Source organism: Thunnus thynnus, chromosome 7 (assembly GCF_963924715.1).
Source record: "Thunnus thynnus chromosome 7, fThuThy2.1, whole genome shotgun sequence".
In the NCBI taxonomy this organism is placed as follows: Eukaryota; Metazoa; Chordata; class Actinopteri; order Scombriformes; family Scombridae; genus Thunnus; species Thunnus thynnus.
In genome coordinates, this window is record NC_089523.1 from 25633534 (window position 1) to 25645097 (window position 11564).

General features: G+C 37.6%; 1 protein-coding gene across 2 annotated transcripts in view; it reads left to right on the forward strand.

Annotated features, from left to right (window-relative positions):
• Positions 1-9148, forward strand: part of b3glcta (beta 3-glucosyltransferase a) — a 70086-nt gene extending 60938 nt beyond the window's left edge. For both annotated transcript variants that reach the window (XM_067595161.1, XM_067595160.1), the window contains exons 12-15: positions 2205-2304; positions 2753-2872; positions 4520-4664; positions 6562-9148. In XM_067595161.1, coding sequence (XP_067451262.1) covers positions 2205-2304; positions 2753-2872; positions 4520-4664; positions 6562-6729 — 533 coding nt within the window. In that variant the 3' untranslated portion in view covers positions 6730-9148. The remainder of the gene's footprint in view (positions 1-2204; positions 2305-2752; positions 2873-4519; positions 4665-6561) is intronic.
• The last annotated feature ends 2416 nt before the right edge of the window (positions 9149-11564 follow it).

Sequence of the window (11564 nt, forward strand, 5' to 3'; positions counted from 1 at the left end):
ATCAACAGCCAACAGGCATCAATATGTCAGGAATCTGTAGTCACCACCATTATTGGTTATTTTTTCACCTTCCGTTAACTTAATGATTCGCCTATGGTTTTAGAGCCAAGTCTTAAAACTATATCATTAATGTATCTATGAGTGAAGTACAAAAATACAGTATTTGTGTACATTTGGAAGAAAGAGTTCAGGATTTCAAGGCAACAAAGCAAAAACATTCAGCAAGTAAGCAGATAAATGGATGGATGGATGGACGGTTGGATGGATATAATCCATTAATAAGTGAATAGTTCTGGAAAATGCAAGGGAAATATCAGGGAAAACTGGCTTTAAGACTGTTTAAACATAAAAAAAATAAATTAACTTGGTTGTCTCCAGAAACCAGCTTTGACCCCATTTAAAACTGTGGTTTATCGTACTGTCATCTTTAGTTACAATGAAATCTGTTGAAAACACACAAACCTTGCTGTGTATACATTTTGAAAATGGGAAAAATAAACTCAATTTTAAGGCTAAAGTTTTAGATAGTCTGAGCAGGTTAGAGGAAGGGTGGTGCATGACCTTGAAATGGGAACATGGTGAGTAAAGTAAATACTATTCTAAGTATTCACTGTCAAACGTGTTGTACATGCACTTACCTCCAGTGTGTCGGAGAGCAAAGATCTGAGGATAGAAGCCATTTTTGAGTCCTAACATGATTTTGCTGCTGTATTATGTTGAGGTAAATGTAAGTGAGTGATAGTGCACACTTTTGTGCTCACATTTTAATGACAGATACTGCAAGAGACAAGAACATGGAAGCTACTGCATCTTTTTCTTTCCAGGCCCCTGAATGTCACTCAACAACCTCCTCCAACTAGAAATAAGATTAGCAGGCTTGTCTGGAGGCCTGCCTCTAAAAGTGCGTTTTTGGATTTTATTCCTGTCAGCAGTTCAAGGTGTCCTTTCTTGTTCTATATTCAGATACCAGGGAAAAACACCTTGGGTGCCTTATAAATAAAACAGTAAGGCCTCAGTATTCTTTGTGATGCTTGCCACCAGGGATTTCCATGTCTCAGCTCCCAGCCCCAATGGTGTGCAGATATTTGAATTGTGATGGGTATATTTCTTCGGGTTCCTTGTATTTGTTGTGTACTATCACACCACTGTTGTTTTCAAGAGTTGGCAGAACATTTTGTTTCGTCTGGCGGTCACGTCAAACATGCCTGAGTAAAAGTTTGATCTTCGCGGCCCATCAAGCCAAACATACCTTATTTCTTTGAGATGTCAGAAAGAAGACATCTGCTTTCTCTCCACTAACATAGCTCTAGAAGACAGAAGAAATATCCTCCAATTGAAAATAGGATTTTTTTTTTTAATGCTGCGCAGTACAGTACAAATCTTTAAAAGGTGGCAACTGCTTTTTAAGAGACAGCCCCTTAAACATAAGATCAATTGTTTTATCACTGCAGTAGCTGATATGTCAGCAACGTGCGCTTTTGAGGTGTCCTTGAGCAGAATACAGATCCTCTACTTGTTCACGCTTTGTAAACTATGATACATGAGACTTTCAAATAAATGCTTAAATATAAATACAAGTTGCAAATGCAAAATACCGCACCCTTGTTAGGTTTGGGCTTAATTAGTCCCATTTATTTTTATTGTCTCCTCAAAGGCTCCTATCATGACAATGAAAGTCTAATTAGCAACTTGTTTGTTGCAATCATTTTCATATTATTTAGATAAAACACTATTGACCGTGCTTAATGATTTTTTATCTTATCAGTCAGAGCACTAAAGTATATAAACACTGCTCAGGTTGGATTCTCACAGGAGCCTTTGAAGCTGAAAAATAAATTCACTCAGGGTATTGAATGGAGCTGTAGCATTTGACTTATTGCAGTAGTTGCCTCTCCTAGGTGATATGTTGCTGTTTTTTTTAGTTACTCAACGTGACTGTTGGTTAGCTTGCCGCCTCTCAAATCCTTTGGCATTAACATAATTTATGACAGCAGTTTTTTTCCCCTTTTGTGGCAGAGCTGTTTTCCCGTGTCTGTATTTGTGTGTATGCAGGCGTGTGTACGCATCTAAATACCTACTTATGCCAAGTGTGTTTTTCTTCCAGTAACAGGGTCGTTCATCTTTGTAAACCAGAATACAGCACATGGTCAATATGTGATTAAGTTGTACAGGCCAGTATATTGATAGCATGTCTCTACTTGCAGGCCACTGCGGGAAAACATTTGCAATCCTTAAAAGATTTCTAAGCAGCGAAGTCCCAAAGACCAAGTGGCTCCTTGTTGTGGACGATGACACACTTATCAGGTATCTTTTCATGATCTGAAATTGGTTTCTCACGTTTTCAATTGTGACACAGTCTCTCATGCCATATTTTCTTTTTTTTCTAACCTTGACTGACATTAATTCATAAATTTTCTAACAGATTCTGTCTCAGAGCCATGAAAAGGGTTTGCACAGCTTGGAATGAAGTCATTTTGGGAAAATGAGTTACAGAGATATTACCATCCTGTCGAACATCTAAAAAGCTCAGTTCATAAATTCAAGTCCAGCTGGCTTCACTTTATATCTGTCAGGATGCCCCTTCATGTGGAAGCCTCTGGATGTGTAATAGTGCCTGAGGGAGAGCAGTTATTTCAGCCTCTAAATGGCTGGTTTCATTTGTGCGTGTATATGTGCATGCACCTGTGTGTGTGTGCAGATGTCTGTACATTGATGATGAGTGTGTGATGGGTTTGATCTGTGCTCTCTGCAGCCTCCCCAGATTGCAAGTCTTGCTGAGCTGTTACGACCCCTCTGAACCAGTGTGTCTAGGGGAGAGGTACGGCTACGGCCTGAGCCAAGGCGGTTACAGCTACATCACAGGAGGTGGAGGGTGAGTTTCACAGCTCGGATACTCAGGGAATAATGATGAAAGATACACACACAGCATAGGGACTATGAAACGTGTAATGAAAAAACTATAATCTGTTATTTACTGATAAACCCTTTTCAGTTCAGTTTAAAACTGTGTTGCTCCCCTAATGGAAATTTGGTTCTCAGGCTGCATTACAATAAAGATACTAAATAAAAATATGGAATAAATCACAATATACAGTAAACAGACGCTCATCAGTTGATAAGACAAGGCAGGGAGTTGATGCATAGTAATACTCACACTACACCGACAGATACACAAACACTTCTACTGCAAGTAAGCACAAAAATAATTGCAATTCCATAAGATCCACATTTTACAGCACTCTTTATTGCATGTAAGTTATTTTTAAATTGGACAAGTTATATGTCACCTGCCAGTGCTAGAGGAAAGCTATACTATAGATAATTCTTGAGATGTGTGTCAGAAACTTTATTTAACTTATTTATTTAACTTCAGCTGTTGTGACACTTTACAACACTGCAACTGCCAGCTTTATCAAAAGTGATATCTCCAAAAAAAAAACTGTTTTGATTGGCAATGAGCGATTTTTCTCACAGCGAGAGAGAGATTTTTTTTTCTCCATGTGTAATTGCTTCTCTTTTAAAAGAGATGTCACATCATTGTTACACAGTGCTGATACACAGAAAACCACACCTCCCCCTCAGCTTGATTTGCAGCTTCATTCCCTACTTTGTCGACCTCTCACTGAGTGAATAAAACAAGCATGATGAACCTAAAGATGGGAGCTGAAATTAACTGGACTTCTGTGTTTAAGACACTTACAGAGGTCCTCTATATGACTACAGACCCCTGCCCTATTATAGCTTTTTGGAGTACCCTCTGATATCTACTCTTTGAACAAGCTCCAGTGTGACTTCTTAGCATTCTGTACGCTCCTTGCTCGTCGTCTAATCCTACTGAAATGGAAAGACACAATTTCTCCATCTCATATGCAGTGGATCAGGAATATCTTATATGAGGTTAAAAAAAAATTAAGCACACATTGCAAGGTTCATCTGGCAAATTCTGTAAGATTTGGCAACCTTTTCTGAGATAGAGGAGCTAGAGCTACATGAGAACCCTTAATGCAAATGTGATTATAGGATAACAGTCTTGGTTAAATATCCCACTCTGACGGACCCCGAGAATTAGGATAGACTCTCCTGAATCTAATTTCCCTTTTTTTTTTCTTTCTCAGTTTTACCTTGTGAGCTCATAATATTATTTCAGTGTTATTGATCATACTGAAGTTGTTATCAGTACAGTGGAATTGGGTATGTAAACATGTACTATTTGAGTATGCTGCATTTAGTCCTTCCTTGCTGTATTTTTATTTTATCTATCTATTTTAGTTTTTTATTTATTCATTTATTTATTTCAAGGGGGGCATGTGTGTTGTGTGTGTTTTGTACATTACATTTACATTACATTACATTTTACATTTAAACAAATTTTCCAAAAATAAAGATGGGAGCTTAAAGACACATTATTCTCTGGTCTTTTCCCAACATTTGATTCTATAATGATCATTTACAGTGCAGCTAAATCAGCTGTGTTTTGTATCTATTTTTACATTTTTGTTGTCTGTCTGTGTCACTGCAGTATGGTGTTTAGTAGGGAGGCTGTGGTTCAACTTCTTAACAGCGGCTGCAAGTGCTACAGCAATGATGCGCCGGATGACATGGTGCTGGGAATGTGCCTCAACGCTCTCGGACTTCCTGCCACACACAGTCCTCTCTTCCACCAGGTTATATATAAACTGTTCAATACATTGTGTCTCTCTGTGTGCATTTTCATGCCAAAATATACTGAATTTATTTAATTTTTAGCATGGTAAGGAATAATCTAAATTTAAAATACAGTATAATCTCTCCAGCACCTGTTCAGTTGAAGTGTGAAATTTTGCTATGATGCCTTTGAACAAATAAACTGTGCAAAGAAAATTGCATTGCAGAGTTTGCACTCATTAGCCAGAAACAGAAAAGAACCACTATCTCATTGATAGTCGACAGCACAACTAGCCGATATCTGATATTTAGGGGCCCTGCACACCCATACACATGTTTTCAGTTGTTCTGGCTGATTAGCTCTCTGTTTATGCCATGTTCAAGTTGCATTTTATAGACCGTAATTATGTGCCACCAAGTGGGAAGAACTATTCACATTGGTCTTTGTACTTGTAATTCAGATTCTGAGATATTGGGACTTTGGAAAACTGACTACTAAACTGGCAATTATATCGTAAATAAATCCAATATTAACAGCAGTTGATTCAGTTAATTAAAAATGTGCCAGCTATACAATGTTTAATTTATATCTGGTGTTAACAAACTGCTATTAATATGTAACATGATAAAAAAAATTGTTGATTTAGGTTAGAAATGGGGGTAAACCATCTTCAACTAAATGCAAACACTCCAAAGTCAGAATAACATGAGTTTTTTCCTGTTCTTCCCATTCTACCATACACTTTGATTGCAGCACCATGCCACGTTCACATCATATGAGATGGATGGTGGAGATGAGTGAGATTCCATGTTTATAGCTTGCTAGCATTCACATCATTGGTTATCTCAGAGGGTTAGAAATACTGTGTATCAACAGAATAGCGCTATATCCATTGAAATTGTGTTTAATTACATTGAAAGACGGATTACAACTGACTGATGTGTCCATATTTTTGACTTCTCAGGCCCTTCCTAATTATTAAGTCAGATATATTGAGCTTTCAGAAAAATCAGAGCTTCCCAGGTGTAAATAGGACTTGGATGTTGATGTGAACAGTAATTACGAGTCATAAACCGGTAATTACTGTAACTTCAATGTGACGTGAATGCAACATTAGGTTGAAGGTGGGCGGGGCTTTGCTGGAAATTATGTGAAAGCACCAAACTCCATATGCCAATAACAATAGCCTTTTTTTCACAGCAGACTTTTTGACTCTTCATAGTAGGAGAAGCACAGGTTTTAATAATAACATTAACGAGGGCTCTGTTCTATTGAAGTGTCCCAGTAAGTCATGACAGTGTGAGATCAAACCAGCATGAACAACACCAGGACCCTGAAACTAGAAGAAAATGGAAAATGCAAATGGAATTCAGCCATCATTAATTTTATTATTTACACCTATGCTTTTCCTACTGTGACATGTCAGAATGTTGTTTGTGAAAATGGCCTTTGATAAGGTGTAATTTGGCCCACCCTAACAAAACAACAGGAGACTGAACAAGGTGTCAGATCAGTCCAAACATGCCCACGCAGTCCTGAAAAAAGGGCTAATTAGCAGAAATACGTGAAATCACCTGTGCAAGTGCAACATGAGTGTGCAGGGCCTTAAATAAGAGCCCAAATTTCTAATATATTGTATCTCTATATATTGTATCTCTTAAATGCAAATTGTAGGTGTGTCAAAGTCAAATAAAATAAAGAAAAAATTACCACTTACTATTTCAAAAACTGATTTGATGTTTAAAGCAATTTCTGTAAACATATAAGTATCCAGTTTCCTACTTTTCAGTATGCAGTATCTGTTTGAATGCAATCTTACACTTTCATGGTTTCACTTTTGCTCTCTGCAGTTCTTGTATGCAGTCTCTTGTGACTGCTTCCAAATATAAATTACTGTACTTAATCTTACCTTTCAGGCACGCCCAGAGGACTATGCCAGAGACTTCTTAGCTCACCAGGTGCCCATCTCTTTCCATAAACACTGGAACATCGACCCCATTGCTGTTTTCAACAAATGGCTTAAGGATGACTTGAGGGCAAAAGCTTCAGATGGACTTAATAAGAGCGCTAAAACGGAGTTATAATTTTAAGCACACAACTAGTCCTTATGAATATGTATGTATGTACAATGTGCGAGTGTATTTGGTGCAGCTAAAAGGCAGCATTAAAGCTCTGAAAAGCACTCAGCATGCTGAAGGTTTGTAATTACTCCCAAAATGTACCCAACACGTAGTGATTATCAGGATCCAACTGGTGCTCAAGCAGGTTAGCGTCTTGCCTTTATTCACCTCAACATCCTCATTGCATTTTTGGCCAAAATCATCTGTTTCTCAAGGCTCATTTTGCCCTTTTAACAGAGTCACAGGTTCAAAGAACCTGAGCATAATTTCATGGACATAGTTACTTTTAAAACATTAGCTGATACCCCGAGGTGTGCTGTAGAAATGGACCAAACCAATTTCTCATTTTCACATTTTTTTCTCACAAAATTAACTGTCAGAGATAATTAATTGGCAGACTCGATGATTTGCTGACAATTATTAAAGGTCTTTCAAAGACCTTGAGCCCTGGTTGAAGAATTAAACCTTTCTTCTGGCTGTTTGCCATCTTAAAAAATTAATTTGCAGCTTAAATGCTTCATTCTAAAAAAAAAAAAAGGAAGCTGGACTGCTGCCTCATAATGGTCACAAAAGCTTTAGAAAACCTAAGGATTATGAAAGACATATTAATTACACGGAACTAATGAGAATTTGAAATGTTAATATGGGAGCACAAATTACTGAAACACAGTGTCACACAGGAGATGTTCCTCTACTTTTTGTCAGCATTGTGATGCTAAATTTACACTGTCCTAATAGCACAATAGGCCGGCTCGAGTTCATGAAAAGTCTGTTAGCCTCGGGCATTGGAAGCAGTGCAATAAGTCAACTAGACATTTCCTAACACACATATGAATTGTAACCTATTTGCAGGAAACAAGTTAAATTCCTAGTGGGACTCACCCACACATGGAGTGATGAGTGGTGGTAAGACAGTGCTCTACACTGAGGGAAATCCTCTGTGTAATTCAAAGTACAGTAGGTCTACACAACATGCTTGCTCTGCCAATATTTCTAGTGTGTCAGCAGCAACATCCCAGTTGGGTCAAACTTTAGTGTTGAATTTTATTCTTTAATCCTTGTCCAAAACAGTAAAAGAGGAGGATGAGTGCATCACTGTATTACCTCCAAAAAATCCACCATGTCCTGTTCAGGTAAGAGTCTGAGTTGTATTTAGTTGTATCTGGATTTAGATATAATGAGGTCATGAGTCCCTGTGCAACCACTGACCCTCAGAAAAATCGGCCATACATTGGAATAAATATGTAAATTTTTGTATTTTTCATATTTTAGTTATTCACTGTACTGCTGGATTATGTTTTCTAAAGATTTTATTTCCCTACCTGAAGGTCTAAATGCTGTTTCAAAGTCTTCTCAACACTACCAAGTATACAACTCTGGAGGGGAAATACTGGATTCTTTATTTCTATTTTACTTTGTTCACCCTAAAGACATGGAGTCCGCCGTGTGTAACTTCTGTAAACTCCCCTACAGATAAATTCCCTTATTCCCAGAAAATAAAACAAAGGACATGACCTCAGTGTTCTCAGTTGTGTGAGTGAGTTCTGGACAAAACCTCATTTAAAACATCAAATATGAAGCCATGAAAGTGGCTTTGATGACCATTTAAGTCACTAAAGAGATCACGTGCTTGAAAAAACACAACAGATGCCTACATTAACTAATTCCAATCATTGTGCCATAGTAATGCTCCCTGAACTGTTCATTTTCTTTACCTTTTATCCTCTTGATGACATATACTTAATGCATTTATTTAATTTAATTATTTTTTTAAATTAATAAATAATGGAAGAATGTACAAGAAACATTTTGTGAAGAAAAGTCAAAATCTCTGAATGGTCTGCAGGGCTTAATTTGACAACGCTCATCATCACTTGAGCATTCTGTGTCAATTTGTTAAAAAAAAACATTTTCTCACTTATTTCTACTGGTGTCTAGCCATGCAGAGAGTTTTAGTTTTATGGTTTTAGCTCTTGAAACACCCACCTCTGAGATTTCTGCCTCCAATGGTGTATTTCATGTGTGCAAAATCACTGAAAAAATGTTCTCTCTTTCCAGTGTTGTGGTTGTCATTGCGACCACTCTCTACTGAAGCAATTGTGAAAAACTTTGAAAATACTGTGAAAAAGCTAAAAGTTTTGTAATTTGAATGAACCAGCTCTGTAAAATTTCACTAGGTTAAATTGTGAGCAGAAGCGAGAAGGTTGCAGGTTTTATGTAAATTGACATCTCAAATCTACTGTGGCACTTTGCAGACACTCCATCTGCACCTGTTTAGCTTTAATCCTCCATTAGCAGCAGATTACAAATGAACTGTACAGAAAGTTCAGGTTGTCATACTTCAACGTCTGCCTTTACCTTTTTAAGTAAAGATCAGAGTTCACATGTCTGGATTACTATTCAACCCCTATTTGAATAAAAGCATGTCTGAGCTGTGGAGAGTCCTGGTTGGAGAGCAGTTGGAGGTTTTGAATTTTCATTTGGGGCTGTTTGAATATGAGTGTTTTTTCCTCAGAGGATTCACTGTGATCAGCAGGGCTGGCAAAATGGAGCGGATGAGAAGAGCTGCAGCAGTCAGTGCCATCACAAATCTCTTGTCACAGTCAGCGCAGCTGAGGCTTTTATCATAACTCAGTTTTCTCACTTGTTGCAAATCTGTTTTCCATCCCTTCAGGGGAACAACAGGGAGGGCAAAGATCTTATTAGCAAATTAAGTACAAGACAACCCCTACAGAAACTTCTTCCCAGTTACTGTAAGTGATCTCATGAAGTTAAAATGCAGCCAGTTGAAACATGTACTATACGATGTGTAATTTTCATATTTCTGCTGTAGCATTTAGCGATGACAAGGCCTGTCTGTTGGTTGGTTGTGTCATGGTGACTGCTGACTACTACTACTACTTCTTTTGGCATTTATGTTTTTCAGTGAAATGTCCCAGCAATGATTGGATGCATTTCCATGAAATTTGGTTCAGATGTTCCTTTCCCCCTGAGGATGAATTATAATCACATTGGTGATCCCTTACCTTCTCATCTAGTGCCTTTTTATCATCAGGTCAAACTTTCACCTTCTCCAATACCTTGGTTTAAATACCTATTGCTATTCAGCTAATGTTAGTATGCTAGCACACTAAGATGGATAACATGGAGAACATTATACCTGCTATGTTTTCACACAGCTGCTAGTGTGGCTGTAGAGTCTTATTTTTGTTATCTCTGAGTTCCATTAATTTTAAACTAACCATAAATCATTTGGATATTTTGTGACATTAGTGAAAAAGTACTTTGTAAATTAGCAAGACACACTTGCTTTCAATCCACAATGTAACATTATGCATACTATTTCTGTGTATAAAAAAAACATGGTGTTTCTGTGTATGATTTTAATTTTGCTCCTTTCTGATTTGCAGTCATTCAATGAGTCGTATGCTAATAGCATAAACGTAGTCGTTTGTCCCAGATATTTGAGTAATGAACATGAAGGAAGCAGTGAAGAAGCTTATTATTACATAACCAGCAGAAGGGGTCATGTTGAGAGTGCAAACAAATTCATTCATAACTCATCATTTTTTAATGATTTCTCATTAATGTGAGACTATTGATAATTACGCTCTAATCCGTCTTTCTCACACATTTGCCAGAAATTTGCCAGTTTGATGAGTCAGATGTGTTATAGGGTTTGTAAGCCAAGAGTTTGATATAGATGCAGACACAGAAGCTTTAGAAGCATCTAAAATCTCGTTTTGCCCAGGGGAAATTCCACTGATGGCATCCAGGTTGTACTGATTTTGAACATTATGCATTCAAAAGGTGTTCCTCAGCAGGAGTCATCTCCTTCCTGGTCTATTTGGAATAAGAAAATCATGATAATGAATGTTGGCAAGACTGGCAAATAAATTATTTTTCATGTATATGTATAATTCAGTGATGCCCTCGAAGGGTAATATGATTGTGCCGGCACAATTTAGCCCCACAGAAAAACACTCGGTCATATTACAATACTGAATTTGAGAGGGTTTTCTTTTAAGAAGTAGATGATACAGTAGATGTTAAACTTCAGGTGTGCTGGTAAATGGGCAGGTTGCAGTTAAAGCCAGGCCAAGGACAAGTGTTGAAAGTCAAAAGGCTCTTAACCACTGGTTACACAAGATTGGTTTTATAGCTAGTTCAATAGTAAAATAAATAGCATGCTGTCATAGTGTCAGGCTACTGATAGTGATTAAAATATTTCTGAACACTTACACTCCACCAGCTGCTTATTCCAAGAGCAGAATCAATTAGATCAAATAAACTTTATCGCCCTTGTGGGGAAATTTGTCTTGGACATGGAAGTCACAGCAGAAAGCACACAGAAACAGTCAAAGAAAACAGAAATAAAAAGCAAGCAATGCTGGAAAAAAAGCACAATATATCCTACAGAGACTGCAATTAACGACATACATTGTTGGGGGGAAAAAAGCATTATTGTACAGAGCCAGTGACCATAAAACAATTAATAGGATATAAGGAAAGGAAGGGAGGGATAGGAATGTGAAGCACTGTGTTTGTGCAGTGGAGACTCAGACTATCATTCTGAGTTAATCAGTTTTATTGGCAGGGGAACAACAGACTCCTTGTACTGTATCTGTTCAGGCTGCAGCATGGGACACTGTATCATCTGCTTGATGGGGGGAGATGGTATTAGCTGTCCAAGATGTGAGTGGAGTCTGCTGATATATTATCTAGTATACACTTGTATTCTTTGTGATCAACTTTTTATTGATATAACAATAAACTAAAAACAAGACAGACAGCTGGAG